This window comes from Macaca fascicularis, chromosome 1, assembly GCF_037993035.2.
Source record: "Macaca fascicularis isolate 582-1 chromosome 1, T2T-MFA8v1.1".
Classification (NCBI taxonomy): Eukaryota; Metazoa; Chordata; class Mammalia; order Primates; family Cercopithecidae; genus Macaca; species Macaca fascicularis.
The window spans coordinates 116,963,684-116,981,555 of NC_088375.1; the positions used below are offsets into that span (position 1 = coordinate 116,963,684).

The 17,872-nt window shown below is 34.8% G+C and overlaps 1 protein-coding gene across 4 annotated transcripts in view; it reads right to left on the bottom strand.

Moving 5' to 3' along the window:
- The window catches only part of MAN1A2 (mannosidase alpha class 1A member 2), a 167,234-nt gene that overhangs the window by 91,295 nt on the left and 58,067 nt on the right, over positions 1–17,872 (bottom strand). For all 4 annotated transcript variants that reach the window (XR_012416090.1, XM_005542189.5, XM_005542191.5 and 1 more), the window contains one exon: positions 1,719–1,813. Coding sequence is in view for 3 of the 4 variants with exons in the window: in XM_005542189.5 (XP_005542246.1) it covers positions 1,719–1,813 (95 nt within the window). In the remaining variant the exon portion in view is untranslated. The remainder of the gene's footprint in view (positions 1–1,718; positions 1,814–17,872) is intronic.

Here is a 17,872-nt window from a genome sequence, read left to right on the forward strand (position 1 = left end):
TCAGGAGATCGAGACCATCCTGGCTAACACGGTGAAACCCCGTCTCTACTAAAAAATACAAAAAACTAGCCGGGCGAGGCGGCGGGCGCCTGTAGTCCCAGCTACTCGGGAGGTTGAGGCAGGAGAATGGCGTGAACCCGGGAGGCGGAGCTTGCAGTGAGCCGAGATCTGGCCACTGCACCCCAGCCTGGGTGACAGCGCGAGACTCCGTCTCAAAAAAAAAAAAAAAAAAAAGATCCCTTCTCTGCAAAAAATTTATTTAAAAAAATTTAAATAGGTAAATAATTACATTCATGATATAAAAACTCAAGTAAAATTATGTATTTGTTTATATACCAAATGAATTAAATTAAAATTTATCTTATAAAAAGCTCACAACATGGTCCTTGGAAACCTTTTTACTTTAATCTCAATCTTAAATTAGAAGTTCTGCAATTTAATCTTGATTTTCAAGTTCTTTTCCTCTACGTAGACAAACAAAAGAACCTCCAGTCTGTCTTCCTATCGGAATTAAGTTTTAATTATTATCTAAGTAGATAATAATGTCTGATTCTGACAATGATCCTGAAAGAAATATCACAAAATCTGTCATAAAGCTAAGGAAAGAGAACAAGTGTATACACAACATCACTTGGCCATATCCTTCCATGGAGCTTGCTCTGGAACGCCAACCAGCTTTTTCCTCACCAAGGAGGTAATCTGCACTATATATAGTGCATGAAATCAGAGATAGTAAAGTTAGATTTAATGTTCAGTATTAAATGCTGCTGACATCTCAATGTAAATCTAAACTCAATAAAGTTCTTCAATTAGAAACATTTTACTAAAATCAAGTCATTTTTTAAAATAATGTCATAGATTCACATCTCTAGAAAAATAAACGTTCCTAACTTTTATTCTAAAGGGTCTGAAGGCAAGGAGAACAACAATCAAATTTTTAGGTAATTTCCAAATTCCAACATTATGAGGAATAAATTTTACTAGGAGAAAAAACGAACAGAACAAATTTCAGTCAGCATAAATTACTTAAACGCAAGTTCAAATATGCTGACATTATTCAAATGTTAATTGTGTATCTTTACATAATTTATAAAGTTGTCCAAAGAAAACATTTCATCTATTTCTATGTAAAAAACCAATGCTTTCAATTAGAATAAAACAGATTATAAAGAATAATGCTTAAGAGTTCACTTTGAACTTCAATAGCATATATGCTACAATAAAAACCCCGCAGTCAACATCATGAATTATGTCTTTATCTTTAATATGACATTCAGCAATAGGAAGCCCTCATTTCTAGGTATATTATTTTCTATTTTCACTTAGAAGATCAGCAGGTGGTATATAAAAAGAAAAACAGGGGGAATGTACTTTGACCCTATTCTAGCACTAAATGGAAACAAATAAGCAAATAAAAGAAACAAATACTGTATACCATACAGGTGAAGAAGAGAAATCTAGACTTAGAGAAACAAGTGGTAAAAACTGCAATGAAGTTAAGACAGTTAACCTGTTTCAAAGTAAAGGACATATTTTAAAAATCAGAAAATGTTTTAAAGAAACACATTTATGCATATACACAGAAGAAAATAAAGATTATATATAGAGAGAAAAACAATATAAGTCTTTAAAAAATGTGGTGGTGACTCATTAGAAATTTCTAAGACTAAAAAGGTCAAAATAATTCTTCCAGAATAAGAATACCCATATAGAGTTACCTTTTCAAATTCACCATTGCCCAAGGAATCCCAGTAGGTGTGTTAAAGGCAGGAAGGAGTTTCTCAGCCAATTGCACTGCTTTAATCTTGAATATCTGAGATTTAAAACATGAATATTCATAAATGATAGCCATTAGGAGGCATTTACTTATTGCGCTCTCTCTCTCTCATAGTATACATAGCACAAGGTACTGGGTACACGGGAGCACAGGGTGGGAAAAAGCATCTCATTGGTACCATGCAGTATCTGGCAATCAGAGAATATGTTTGTAAACTGGATACTAAGGAAAGCTAACCATTCAAAGGCCTGAAACTACAACTAATTGAAAAGGAAGGACATAGTTTTGGTGTTGATAGTCTATTTTCAGCTGGCAAAAAATGTAAGAAGAAACATTAGGCTATGGATTTTTCATCCAAGGTAAACAGGTTTAGTTCAAAATATAAGCAAAAGAGGTAACTTAATTTGCATAAATGCCCTTAAGTTACTCTGAACATGTTATGTTTCAAAATTTTCCATCAAGGTTTAATCATATTATTTAAAAAAAGGAAAGAAAACATTTGAGTTCACATGCTAAGTTTACTTTGAGAGTTATAAACGCTTCATTTGTCAGTCCCAATTGCTGCTTTTTTGATATCCAAAATTAATTGCCTAAATATCAGTGGTTTCCAAACTTTTAAAATCATATAGATAGTAAAATTTCTACTATTTTCTTAGCATGTAGTATTATCAAGATGTATACAGTAAAATTTCTACTATTTTCTTAGTATATCCCAACAGATAAGTGTGTGTACTTAATTTTAGAGACCACTCACTTACAGATTCCAAACTGTGACTGGGTCATAATGTTCTGTTAGGAAAAGTAGCACACTCTCCTATATGCGTCAAGTCTATCCCCTCTCAAATGGTCTGCAAATTGATTGGTTACTTAAAATTCCATCTTTTTACTGCAGCTAAATACTTTTGATAAAAGTATTATTAGATTCTACTAATAATATAATAAGTAGTTGAAGATCTGGAATGAATCAAAATTTTGAGTTAAGATTATATTATAATAAAGCATACCAACATTACTGGGGATAGAAAACATTAGAGAGAAATACGTACAAGTAGATAAGGAAATATCATAGAGGTAACGTATCCCCATTACTCTCTCCTTCATGCACTCACCTGCATTCACTCTGTCCCTCATTAAGATGTTCCAAAGTTCCCTCAACAAGGCAAAAGTGCCTCAGCAGAACTTTTAATTAGATATACTCACACATCTACAGTTTACCATTTCCTTCAATACCTACTTTAACATCAAAACTCCAAAGAAAAACATTATAATTTAAAGTCAAAGTTGTAATAATGTTCTCATATCCATCTCATTAATTAGGAAAAGCAAATGTAAAATCAGTTCTCTCTTTATTAACATTTACATGCTAGTAAAGACAAGTTACCTTATATAGCAAATGATATTGCTTCTGTTTACCATGAAGACAAAGGAATCAACCTTCTTATCTAGGAACTAATATTAATACTACATATTTGTTAATCACACATTTTTGTATCACATCTTTTCTACATATAAAATTACAAGTGATAAAATGACCTACAAATATAAACTTTTTCTCAATAGAAAGCATGCTCAATTCACTCCCAGAATAAACCAATAATATATTGTCTAATTTTCAGCTAAAAATATTGTGTCATTAATAGCAATTAACATATAAACAGTTATAGTAGACAGGTCTAAAAGAAAACAACACCCTGATGTCATTGAGAAAAAATCCCTCACATAGTATGTAAATCTTAATTTATTCACAAATATATAAACTCTTTAACAATATATTTTAGACTTATCTTCCCTCTTTTCAGAAAAATATTTTGGTAGGCAACAGCAAATTAGTTTTCAGTATGCAATGCAGGCAAATAATACAAAATCCAAACAGTATCAAAAGTAAAAAATTAAGTCTCTTTTTCAGTTCTGTCCCTCAGCCACACGATTCCTTTTATAATGCAACCACCTAGTATCTTCTTTGTATTTCGTGCCAAATCAGTTTCATGGTATACGTGGTTCCTGATCATGTCAAAGAAAATCCTCATTCCCAAACCCTCACAAAAACAGAAATTCTGTTGCAATTTACACACACTCAGAGTCTCTGTCTCTCTCTAACACAGAATATCACACATTCTGAATTTGCTTCTTTAACTTATTGTTTTGTACCTTGGAGAGCTTTCCAAAGCAGCCTACAAATGGCTACCATCTCATTCTCTTTGGTGACTGCAGAATTTCCTCTTTTATGGATATACTGTAATTTATTTACTCAGTCCTCTATTAATGGACATTTGTTTCTATAGTATATGGCTATCTAAGATAAATTCCAGAAGTGAATTTGTTGTCTCAATTAGTATAAGCATTTGAAATTTTGGTAAGTTACTACCAATTTGCCCTTATACGTTTTACTAATTTACATTTCTACCAGCAATTTATGAGTGGCTCTTTCATGATATCTCCGTTAATACAAAAGTTATCAAACTGTTGACTACTACCCATCCGATGGTAGAAAAAGGATATTAACTCTCATTTCTTTTATTATGAATGTAACAGATACTCAAAACCCATTCAAATCCTCTTTCAAGCATACCTTCATGTATTGCACAGAATGGAAAATTATACATAACATTTGCCAGACTCCACTCCAGCTAAGGGGCTAGAATGACCAAGGCACTGCCAAGTATAAACAAGTATGTGACATTTAGAGGGAACAAGTGAGCACATCTGAAGCAGTGGTCACATGATGGGAGGCTGCTTGTCTTGGAAGCACTGTGGTGGAGGTATTTGATTCTTCTGTGGTAGTTCTAATAGACGTTCTAGTGACTGGTCTCTAGCTTCATAGATACCATAGGGGTAATGAAGACAATAAAACTGGTACTCATCAGCTACATCCTACGCTTAAGCATTTCTCCTGGCTTCAGGGATTCAAGTGTGTAACAAAAGTATCTGATTTCCTAACTTTCCCAAAGATTGTCAGCTGTTAGTACCCTCAAATAAATCACTAGCTAAAATGGATTCTGGTTCCTGAAACTAGGACTCTTGACTGATAAAATGATGAAAGTAAATAAATTATTCGCAGGTTCAAGAGGCTCAAAGTACTTAAAAGAAGACTTCCAAACATTTCAGTCATAGAAAAAGACTTTCATGTATTGATTGTATGTAAAATGTAAAACCTTCCAGTTATTTTTATCAGAATAAATTATAAGTAATGGAACTACACTAAAATCAGTCCTAGGTTTAGAAGAATTAGGATCAGAAGAATTGACCCTAGGTCCAGAAGAACTGGAAGAAATAAAATTTAACAGACACAATGTAGCAAGATTACGAAGAGCTTTAAAGTATAAGTAATGAAAGTCAGGCTGGGAGTGGTGGCTCACCCCTATCATCCCAGCACTTTGGGAGGCAAAGGTGGGTGGATCACTTGAGGCCTAAGGTTTGAGGCTAGCCTGGCCAATATGGTGAAACCCCATCTCTACTAAAAACACAAAAAATTAGCCAGGTGTGGTGGTGTATGCCTATAGTCCCAGCTACTCAGGAGGCTGAGGCCGGAGAATCACTTGAACCCGGGAGGTGGAGGTTGCAGTGAACCGAGATTACGCCACTGCACTCCAGCCTGGGCAACAGAGCAAGACTCTGTCTCCAAAAAAAAAAAAAAAGAAAAAGAAAAAAGTTAAGACAACAACACAATAGGTAACACAGAACCACTGTAGATTCTTGAGGAGGGAAGTGACATTAGGATCTATATATGCTTCTTATGCTTGTTTTATTTATTAGAGTACTTAAGTTACTAAGATAATATTTTTGCAGCCTATTCTCAATCAAGCAGTCAATGTGGGAGTGTTAAATAGAAGTCAACAGTTTAGAATCCTCAAGTCGTTCCCTATCTCACTCAGAGCAAAAGCCACAGTCCTTAAAAAGGGTATATACCTATATCAAAGATGTATCCCCATAACCTTCTATGGCTTCACCCCCTCCTTCATGCACTCTCCTTCATTCACTCTGTCCCTCACACACTCTACATCAGCTCCACTCACCTCTTTTGTTGTTCTCTAAGGATGCCAGTATGTTTTCATTTCATCGTCTTTTCATTTGCTAGGCCTATTAAATGTTCTTACAAAAAATATCCTCACCTGCTAATCTCCTTCAGGTCTTCACACAAATGTTACCTTTTTATGGACTCCCTAACCACCCTATTTGAAATGTAAAATCCTTTATGCCCCATCCCGCTTTATTTTTCTCCTTGGGGGCTTATTGCTAACAGTGTATGCTCCATCATGTATAATGACAGAGATATGTGCTAAGAAATGCATCATTAGGTAATTTTGTCATTGTGCAAACATCATAGGGTATACTTACACAAACCTAGATGGTAAGGCCTACCACACACCTAGGTCATATGGTACAGCCTATGACTCCTATACTACAAACCTATATAGCACATTACTTTACCAAATGTTGTAGGTAATTTTAACACAATGGTAAGTATTTGTTTACCTAAACATAGAAAAAGTACAGTAAAAATACAGAATACAAGATTAAAAATGGTATATCTGTACAGGACACTGACCATGAACAAAACCTGCAGGACTGGAAATTCTCTGGCGAGTCAGAGGATGAGTGGTGAGTGAATGTGAAGACCTAGGACATTATTGAACACTACTGTAGATTTAAACACTGTACACTTAGGCTACACTAATTTATTTTTTACAATTATCCTTCAAAATAATAAATTAACTTTGGCTTACTATAACCTTACTATATAAACTTTTTGGTTTTTTTTTAAAACTCTTTGACTCTTTTATAATAATGCTTAGCTTAAAAACACAAATATATTTTACAGCTGTACAAAAATATTTTCTTTCTTTATATCCTGATTCTATAAGCCACTTTCTATTAAAAAAATTATTTTTTTACTTTTTAAACTTTTTTGTTAAAAACTAAGACACAAACACAAACATTAGCCTAGGCCTACACAGGGTCAAGATCATTAAAATGCCCCTAGGAAATAAGAATTTTGCAGTTCCATTATAATTTCATGGAACCACCATCATATCCATTGTTGACTGAAACACAGTTATGTGGTACATGACTGTATAAGTGTATACACACACACTCTCTCACATATCTAATTTATTCCCCACAGTAAAACATAAGACATGGGGTACAAGAATTTCTTTGTTTTAAATCTGTTTGTTCTCAATGCTTAAAACAGTGCATATAGCAGATGCTCAACAAGTATTGAATAAATTAAGACAAAAGGCGCAGAGATTTAAAATAAACAAATTATCTCCTCCCATTTCCATACCAACTCTACCCCCCTAATATGTGATATTAACAGGCAAGGGCTTTAAGGACTTTTTAATATGTTCTACAAAAATGTTGAGATGATGATGATGATGATGACAAACATATTAACTCATAATCCTCACAACAAGCCAGTGAGATAAGTATTAATTTTGCCCCCATTTCACAGAGTAGAAAAACTGACATAAAAGGAATAAGTAATATATTTCCCAAGGTCAGACAGGTAGTTAAGCAGTTAGTCTGAATTTAAACCCAGACAGTCCAGCTCTAGAGTCCATATTCTTGACCACGCACACACACATGCAGGTACACACACATGCATGTGCACACACATGCATACACACACTCCTACACCTTGCATTATCTAATCTTAATTTTTATAGTTAATAAATTCCTCAAAAATATTCTATTAATTGATGTGTATACCTCTTTGTCTTTTATCTTGTATCTTCCCTCTTGAATGACAGTTTGTCTAATATAAAATTCTGGGTTGGTAGCTATTTTATTTCAGCAGTTTAAAGATACTACTCTAAAATCTTCTGACATAAATTGCTACTGAGAACTCCACTGACAGCTGTCATTCTTTTTTAAGTAATCAGCCCTTTCTCTTTGGTAGCTTTTAATATTTCTTCTTTGTTCTTGATTATCTTTTCACATATTATTTGTTCCATTAAACTCATCCGAGACTTCTACCAAATCTTCTCTGAAACCTCTCAATGTACCTTCATCTCTCAACTCTTTTGCTTATTTTCCCTCTTTCACTCTCTATACTGCATTCTGGATAAATTTTTCAGTATCACCGTGAGCACGTGTACCCTTAAAGGCTAGATGGCTGTTCCTCAGGACCAAGTGGAGGTCACTGCAAAACTGAGGGTTAACACAAAGAGACAGAAACATATTCACACACACTTCCCTCTTAAAATGAAACTGCAAATAATAATTTTAAAACTCATAATGAAATCTAAGATTTTATTATACTTGCAAGCTAATAAGTCAGCCTGCCACAATTTCATAAATGTTGGCAGAAGACACAAGACTACTGGGTCAGAGTTAAAAGACTTTATTATTTATAGTAAAGTAGCAGCCAAAGCTTCAAGTTCATTCGCATTGACTGTATATGCCCCACCTCCATCCCGATTGCATTGGGATGATGCACAGGGCCCATGATGAATGCCTGCACACACAGTGGGTTACATTATAGGAGAACATTCAGCTTGTGGTATCTCTTCTATAGTAAGTGACAGTAAGCCTGTTTATCCAGGGTAAGACATTACCTCATCCCTACAAGCACAATTGTGATTATATGGGTAAAGAGCAGTCAGGGACTTGCATTCCTGGTACATCTGGCACAATGTGCAGGGAGGGATATGCTCAGGCCCCAATGTTGGATTGCTTTTCTAAGACTTCACATCAGCAAGGGGAGTCCCGTCCTATAGCAGCAGCTGGATCCATTTGGAAGTTTCTCCAATACTCGTAGAACCAGCTTTATCACCCTCAAAGACATCAGTAACTATCACCCACCCCAAAGACATCAGCACCAGCAATAACCTGCTAGCCCACTCTCATCAGAGGTCTGAGTTTCAGCTTTGGATACTCCTTCCTCTTAAAGTTTCTAAGTTTTACTAATTAAAACCTCTTCCCCATCTTATGCCAACCCTGTTTGCTTCCTGTAGGAGCCACCTCTGTGATTCCTATATTCTTTTTAATCTAGCATTTACCTAGTTAACAACTTTATACCTAATTAAACTTCACATTAAATTTTCTCTGTTCAAGTAACTAGATGGATTCTGTCTCTTAACTAGACTTTTGACAAATAAATAATCCATATATATATATTTTTGAAATGGAGTCTCACTCCGTTGCCCAGGCTGGAATGCAATGGCGCGATCTAGGCTCACTGCAACCTCCGCCTCCCGGGTTCAAGTGATTCTCCTGCCTCAGCTTCCCGAGAAGCTGGGATTACAGGCGTCTGCCACCATGCCCAGCTAATTTTTGTATTTTTTGTAGAGACAGGGTTTCACCATGCTGGCCAGGCTGGTCTAAACTCCCAGCCTCAGGCGATCCGCCCACCTCGGCCTCCCAAAGTACTGGGATTACAGGCATGAGCCACCGCGCCCGGCCGATAATCCATATTTTATCATCTATTACAAAATATTTGCTTAGTTTAAAAAGTAGAAAAACTAAAAAATAAAGTTTAAATCATAAACACTTCCTCTATCTTGAACCAAATACTGTTAACGTTTTTGTGTATTTCCATGCCTTTTTTCTATACATAACATACAATTAAGTAGCTGGATTTTTATTCCACGTTTGGCTGCTACTGACATAAAAACACAAGTAACTTTTCCAGTTTTACAAAATTATCTATTTTACTATATCCATATCCTCTCCTTTTTATTCACTCGTCAGCCTATTCCAACATGGCTTCTGCTGCCATCATTTCACTGAAATAGATCTTACTAAGGATTGACCACACATGTGAGCAAAAGCATTTTCAGTTATTATTGATGAGTTCTTCCTTAAAATACATTCTTCCTTTGTGTTCAGTAATCCTATCATCTCCCTGCTTCCTTTGGTTTATCCTCATCTATCTGGCCTTTGATGTTGTATTTCTTGGGGCTTGATTCTAGGCCCCTTTCTCTTCCTATCCAAAATTGTCTCTCTAGACAATTTCACAATGTGCTTGATTTCAATTATCAGCTACCCAGCAACTGACTCCCAAATTTATATCTCTAGTCAATAGTTTTCCATTGAGCACCAGACCCATTACATGTCTCTACTACTTATTTTCGCTCAAATATAACAAAATCTCCTCAAACTCAAAATACCTAAAATTAACTCATGATCTCCCCCCTCTAATCTAGTATTCTTTAAGTGTTTGCTATTTAATAACTATCCTACCATCAATCTAGCACCAAAAACAGAAACCTGAGAGACAAAATCAATTCCTTCTGTCTTAGATTCCCCTCCAAATATCACCCAATCCTTTTAAATTTATATCCAAAATACCCTGAAATCATTTATATCTCTCGTCTCTACAACATCATCTTAGTACAAGTTGCCATTATTTCTTGGCAAAATACTGTAATGACTAGCTGACTGAATGGATACACATACACACACACACACACACACACACACACACAAAGCTGTAACCAACTACTGGTCTATAACTTGCTTTAGTCACTGAATATATCAAGCACATTTTTCCTAGTTAAAATATATCAATTTAGGTTTATAGTTGAACATTATCCTACGGTAACAGATATATCAATTTATTCAGTCACTCTCCTGTGGATGAATATTCAGGTCTTTTTCAAATATTTTCTACTACAAACAGTACTTCAATGAAACATCCTTTCGAGTATACCCTTGTGTATGTACTCTGTTACTTCTAGATAAGAGATTCCTAGAAGTGGGTCGCTGGGTCAGAGTATTTTAAATGTTAAATACTTCACACAGCCAAATTATTTTCTGAAAAGATAGTATCAATTTATATTCTAACAGTTTATCACACATTTGTTAAAATGCAAAGTATACATTTAATTACATATTATACATACAACACAGGTACATTTTATTGCATATAAGTTAACTTCAATAAGGTCTTGAAAGTCTCTACCAGGCAAAGAATGTGGAAGAGTGAGAGACTATTACAGAAAGAAAATCATGATATAGCTCTATAAACACAGGGAGATAAAACAATGTGGTCTAAATAAATAGTTTCATAATACTGTGGTTTAATATAAGTGTTAAGTCCGGAAAATCTTAGGAAATAGTAAATAGGTCCCTCAGACGATCTCTTTTACAGCTTTTGACCTCTTTAGAAAGTACTCCCTCTACTTGCTATGGAAACTGTCATTCTATCTGTCTGACAAACAAGAAACTCCATTCCATCTATTACCTTAAAGCTGCTGCAAATGCCATATAATCACGTTTCCAAGCCTCCTCTGCCACTAAAGTAGTAAGCAACACTGCCTTTGTGTTATCACTCAGGGGCATGCAAATTAGGTTGTAAGGGGAAGTTACAGACAGGAGATGGTGGGAAATTCATTTAGCCATTCAGCTAACAGGTAGTGGCAAGTTCATCTCATTTCCAAAAATTTTTAAGGACAGTATCCAGTAACAGTGGGGCCATCAGTGCAAACTGCAACGTGTATGCAGTTAATAACAAATCAGTATTGCGATGGCATTCCTGGCTACATAGAATTTAGAAAAAAAGGAGATATACAACTGTCATTATTTGCAGACAACATGACTGTGTATCTCAGAAATCAAAAGGAATCTAGTCAAAAGGAATCTAGCAAAAAAACTATACAAGTGAATATGAGCAAGGTATTTTTCTTGCTTTCTTGCAATGCTAAGATTTTCAGTACAACGCTAAATGTAAACAGTGAAAATCGAACACCTTCCTTTATTCCAGATCCTTGGGTAAAAACACTTTAATATTTTATAATTAACATACAGTTTGCTGTAGAGTTTTCGTAGGTGTCCCTTATCAGAATGAAAAATAATAATTACCTTCTAGTACAGGTTGAGTAGCCCTTATCTGTAACGCTTAGAACCAGAAATGTTTCCAATTTTGGATTTTTTTAAATTTTGAATTATTTGCATTACACCAATTTAGCATCTCTAGTCTGAAATCCTGAACACTACAACGAGCATTTCCCTTGCGCTCCATGTTGGTGTTCAAAAAGTTTAGGATTTTGGAGCATTTCAGGTTTTTGGATTGAGAATAATCACGCTGTACTAGTTTACTGAGAGATTTTCATCATGAATGGGTGTTGCATCTTGTCAAATGCTTTTACTAAATTTATTGCAATAATTACACGATTTTTCTCCTTTATTCTGTTAATTAATATGATTAATTACATTAACGGCTTTTTCAAATGTTTAACTTTGCTTTCCTAACAAAAAACGAACTTTTTCTTTATATATTATCTTTTATATTATATAAAAAGATATATAAAAGGTATCTTTTATACATCTTTTTAAATTCTTATGTATTATATATATCTTTTATATTCTTACTAGCTATGCTTTGCAAATATTAATAGTTTGCTCAGGATTCTTGCTAATGTACTCAAAAAGTATACTGGTCTGTAATTTTCTCTTGCTATATTGCCTTTCAGGCTATGATGTTAGTGCTATGCTGGCCTCTGAAGTATAGTTGCAAAATGTTCCCTATTGCTCTGTGGAAGAATGATATTTCTTTCTTATTTGATATAATTCACCAATAAGGCCATTTAACTTGGAGTTAATTTTGTGAAATAGCTTTTTATTATGAATTCAATTAATACTACAAATGGCATACTTCTTGCTTTACTTTGACTCAGTTTCAATAAGATTGTTTTAGAAAATCTGTTTTGTCTATGTTATTAAATTTTGCAAAAAAAAACCGCTTATAATATTCCATTATTATGCCTTTAATGTATGTGGAATCTGCAATGATAGCCTAATATTGGCAATACCATTTGCTCCTGCTATTGGTAATCTGTCTTCCGTTATTTCTTGATCAATTTAGCTAAAAAGATTTATCAATTCTGTGGATACTTTGAAAGAATCAACTTTGTAATATTTTCCTTGTTTTGTCTACATTATTAAGTTTTGCAAAAAAACTGCTTATAATATTCCATTATTATGCCTTTAATGTATGTGGAATCTGCAATGATGATAGCCTTTTATTGGCAATACCATTTGCTCCTCTATTGGTAATCTGTCTTCTGTTATTTCTTGATCAATTTAGCCAAAAAGGTTTATCAATTCTGTTGATACTTTGAAAGAATCAACTTTGTAATATTTTCAATTTCCTTTGTATTTGCTTACTTGATGTCTATTTATTAACATATTGCTTAATTTTCAAATATTTGAAGTTTTTCCTGATGTCTATTATTGATTTCTAATTTAATTCCATCAGATCTAAGATCGTGCTTTTTTTGTTGTTGTTTGTTTTTGAGAGACAGGATTTTGCTCTGTTGCCCCAGCTGAAGTGCAGTAGTGTGATCACAGCTAACTGCAGACTCAACCTCCCAGGCTCAAGTAATCCTTCCAACTCACCATCCTGAGTAGCTGGGACTACAGGTACATGCTACCACACTCGGCTAATTTTTGTATTTGTTGTAGAGACGAGGATTTGCCCTGTTTGCCCAGGCTGGTCTTAAACTCCTGAGCTCAAGCAATCCACCCACCTCAGCCTCCCAAAGTGCTGGGATTACAGGCATAAGCCACTGCACCTGGCCATACTGTGTACTATTTCTAATTTTTTTAATTGCCTGTGTTTTATGATCCAGCATATGACTTATTTTGATAAACATACCATGTGCACTTGAAAAGAAGGTGTATTCAGCAGTTGTTGAGTAAAGTGCTCTATAAATAAATATCAATTCATTTAAAATAGTTCATAGTGTCACTCAAGACTTCTACATCATCTTTTTCTGTCTGCTTATTCTATCAATTTAAGAGAAGAATGTTGAAGGATCCAACAATCTTTGTGGAATTACCTTTTTAATAAAAAATTAAAAAGGAATCTCCTTTTAATTCTTCCATTTGTGATTCATACATTTCAAAGCTCTGTTGTTTGATGCCTACACATTTGCTTATGTTTTAATGTTGTGATTATGTCTTTCTAATGAACAGAACCTTTTTTCATTATGAAAGGTCTCCTCTTGTCTCTGACAATACTTTTCATCTTGAAGTATAGTTTAATATTGATGTAGTCAGGCCGGGCGCGGTGGCTCACGCCTGTAATCCCAGCACTTTGGGAGGCCGAGGTGGGCGGATCATAAGGTCAGGAGATCGAGACCACGGTGAAACCCCATCTCTACTAAAAATACAAAAAATTAGCCGGGCGCGGTTGTGGGCGCCTGTAGTCCCAGCTACTCGGGAGGCTGAGGCAGGAGAATGGCGTGAACCCGGGAGGCGGAGCTTGCAGTGAGCCGAGATCGCGCCACTGCACTCCAGCCTGGGCGACAGAGCGAGACTCCGTCTCAAAAAAAAAAAAAAAAAAAAAAATTGATGTAGTCATTTAAACCTTTCTACACTTGCTGTTTATATATTATGTATCTTTTTTCTCACCCATTTACTTTCAACCTATTAAGTGTGTCTTTTTTAGACTGTGAATAGTTTGGTCTTGCTTTTATGTCATTTTACCTATTTTTGCCTTTGACTTAGAATATTTCATTCATTAAAATTTAATGGCATTATTGATATTACTGGATATAGGTATATGATATTATTTTTTGTTTTCTGTTCGCCATTTCCATTGCTTTTTGTTGTTGTCTTCTATTCCTTCCTGTTTTTTTAATTCGAATATTTTCTAGGCAGGGCGCAGTGGCTTTCACTTGTAATCCCAGCACTTTGGGAGGCCAAGGCAGGAAGATCTCTTGAGCCCAGGAGTTCAGGACCAGCCTGGGTAACATGGAGAGACTCCATCTCTACAAAAAATAAAATAATTAGCCAAGCATGGTGGTGTGCACCTGTGGTCCCAGGTACTCAGGAAGCTGAGATGCAAGGATCACTTAAGTCCAGGAGGTTGAAGTTGCAGTGAGCCGTGATCACACCACTGCACTCCAGTCTGTGATCACACCACTGCACTCCAGTCTGGGTGACAAGAGTGAGACTCTGTCCTCCAAAAAAAAAAAAAAAATTGTAGAATTACAGTTTATTGGTGGTTAAGCTACATGTGTTTGCAACATTTTTCTTTAATGTTTGTCCTACGGATTAATTATGACCTTAACTTTTCACAGACTATTAAGAGTAATATGGTGTAACTTCATATAAAATCCCTTACAATCTTAGAGTTCCATTTCCTCCCTCCCTCTTTTATTCCATAGCTGTATTACATCCATGTATGTTATAAACCCAATATAAAACGCTATGGATTTTGCCATAAGCATTCGTGTAATTTTAAAGAACTTTTGAAAAAGTAATCTCTGTGGTTTCTGATGAGTATTAAACTTTTCTCTTTGTATTTGGCTTTCAGCTGTTTGTTTAGGATCTAATTAGCTCCTTGAAATTCAGGTCTACCACCAAATATAGAAAAAATATAGTCAATATTTCTTCAACTATTTTTTACAGCTATTTGCTCTCTTCATACAAGATTCCAATTATATGTATGATGGAATACTGTCCTACAAGTTTCTGAAGCTCCATTCATTTAAATATTTAATTCTCCTTCACACTGGATAATTTACATTGATCTATCTACAAGTTCACTGACTCTTACCCTTCCAGTGACAACAGTCAACACAATGACTTTTTGTTTTAAACACTGAAGTTTTCATTCTAGAATTTCCATGTTATTTCATTTCTGACGAGATTTTCATCTATTTGGTCATTTCGGAAATATTTTCCTTTATGTCTCTGAGCATAGTTATAACAGTTGCTTTAACATCCTTGTCAACTAATGCCAGTATCTGGGTTACCTTAGAACAGGTCACCATTGATTGACTTTTGGGGGAAAAAAATGGATCATTTTCCCTATTTTTTCATACATTGAGTAATTTTTAAACTGTATCCTGATCACTGTGATTGATAGGCTTTAGAGGAAGCTGATTGTTATATCTTCTGAGAAGTGCTCATTTTTTGTTTTAAAAAGCACTTAAATTTGTCTGAACTCAAAATCTAACAATGAATCCAAGAGCTATGACAGCCTAGTATATGTATATAATTGGAATCCCAGAAGTGGGGTATGGGGCTCTTGCAATACATAAAAAGATACTACATGTAAAGGAACAAAGAATTAAAGCAGATTTCTCATCAAACTACGCAAGCTATAAGATAATGTAGTGACATTTTTAAAGTATTGATAAGAAAAAATACAGATGGTCCCTGACTTACAATAGTTTGACTTAGGATGGTTCAACTCATGATTTTTCAACTTTACAATGGTATGAAAGCAATAAGCATTCAGTAGTAACTATACTTCAAGTGCTCATATGGCCATTCTGTTACTCATTTTTAGTATTCAATAAATTACACAAGCTATTCAACACTTTACTATAAAATGGGCTTTGTGTTATATGAATTGGCCCACTGTAAGCTAATGTAAGTGTTCTGACCATGTTTAAGGTAGGCTAAGCTATGATGTTTGGTAGGTTAGATGTACTAAATGCATTTTCAACTTAGGATGTTTTCAATTTGCAATGAGTTTATCAGACATAATCCTATGATAAGTCAATGAGCATCTGTATTTTTAAAAACAATAACTGAGAATATTTTAGAAAATAATTAAAGCTATCAACCCACAGACCCCAGCAGCTCAAAGAACCCCAAGCAAAATAAATAGTCCTACTCATGCTACCACCGCAAGACATATACACACACAAAGTAAAACTACTCAGACTCTTCATACAAAATAAAATATGAACAGAAAATTTTAAAGGCAGTCACATTTTTAAAAAGACCTATTACATATAGAGGAATAAAGAATTAAAGGAGATTTCTCATCACAAACTATGCAAGCTATAAGATAATGCAGTGACATTTATAAAGTGTTGATAGGAAAAATGTCTACCTAAATTTTATACCCAAAGAAAAACTTTCAAAAATAAAGCGGAAATAGACTTTCAGACTAATAAAAACTAAAAGAACTCACTACCAATAGACCTATACTATAAAAAACGTTAAACGAAGCTCTTACCACAGAAGAAATAAAACACCTGAAAAACCTGAAAAATCAGAAACCTGAACCTGCAAAAAGACCAACAAAACTGACTGAAATGAAGACAAACAAAAAGGCATTTCTTTTATTTTTAATAGTTCTAAATAACCGACCACCTAAGGTAAAAATGGTAGCAATGTATTATGGATTTGCAGCATAAAACTGAAATCTATAACAACAACAACACATACAAAAAGAGACAAAGAATATTGTTAGCTATAGGCTTTTTGTAGATGCCCTTTATTACCTTGAGAAAGGTCCCTTCTACTTCTGGTTTGCTGCGAGTTGTTATCATGAACAGATGTTACATGTTGTCAGATGTTTTTGCGGTATGTAATAAGATTATATGATGTTTCTCTTTAGTCTGTTGACATAGTGAATTATATTGGTTGATTTTTGAACATCAAACCAGACTTGCATTCTTAGGAAGAAACCCCACTTGGTCATGCTGTATTATCCTTTTTATATATTGCTAGATTTGATTTTGTGATATATTGTTGAGAATTTTTTGCATCTATATTCATATGAGATACTGATCTATAGTTTTATTTTAACACCTCTGTGTGTGTGTCACATAGGATTAATGCTGGCCTCATAGAATAAGCTGAAAAATTGTTTGCTCTTCTTTTTTTTTCTGGAGAAATTTACATATAATTGATATTAAATATTTGGTAGAATTGGCCAGTGAAGCAACTTGGGTTTGGAGTTTTGTTTTTTCCTTTCCAAGTTTTAAAACTATGCACTTTTTTTTATAGATACAGGTCTGATCCTTCCCCCTTCCCTCCCCACTTCACCCTCCTTTTCTTCCTTCCTCTTTCCTTCCCCCTTTCCCTTCTTCTCCCTTCTCCCTCCTTTTCTTCCCTTCCCCCTCTCCTGTTTTGTCTCCTTCTTTTGGAAAAAGAAGTCGGTTTTATTTCTCTTGGCAGAGCAATGCATGAAGGTGACTATCTCCTGACCCCATGTATCTCTTACATAAAGATGTCCTTCAAATATGTCCAGTTATCTGCCACATTTCAGTGTTAGAGAATTGGCAGTTAGCAGATGAAGCAACTCAGGACGATTCTTAAAGACATTTTTGTGGGGAGGAAGTTTTGGGTCAAGTGGAAAAGATGAGACCCAACAATGAATGTTCCATCCTTCCCGGGGAAACC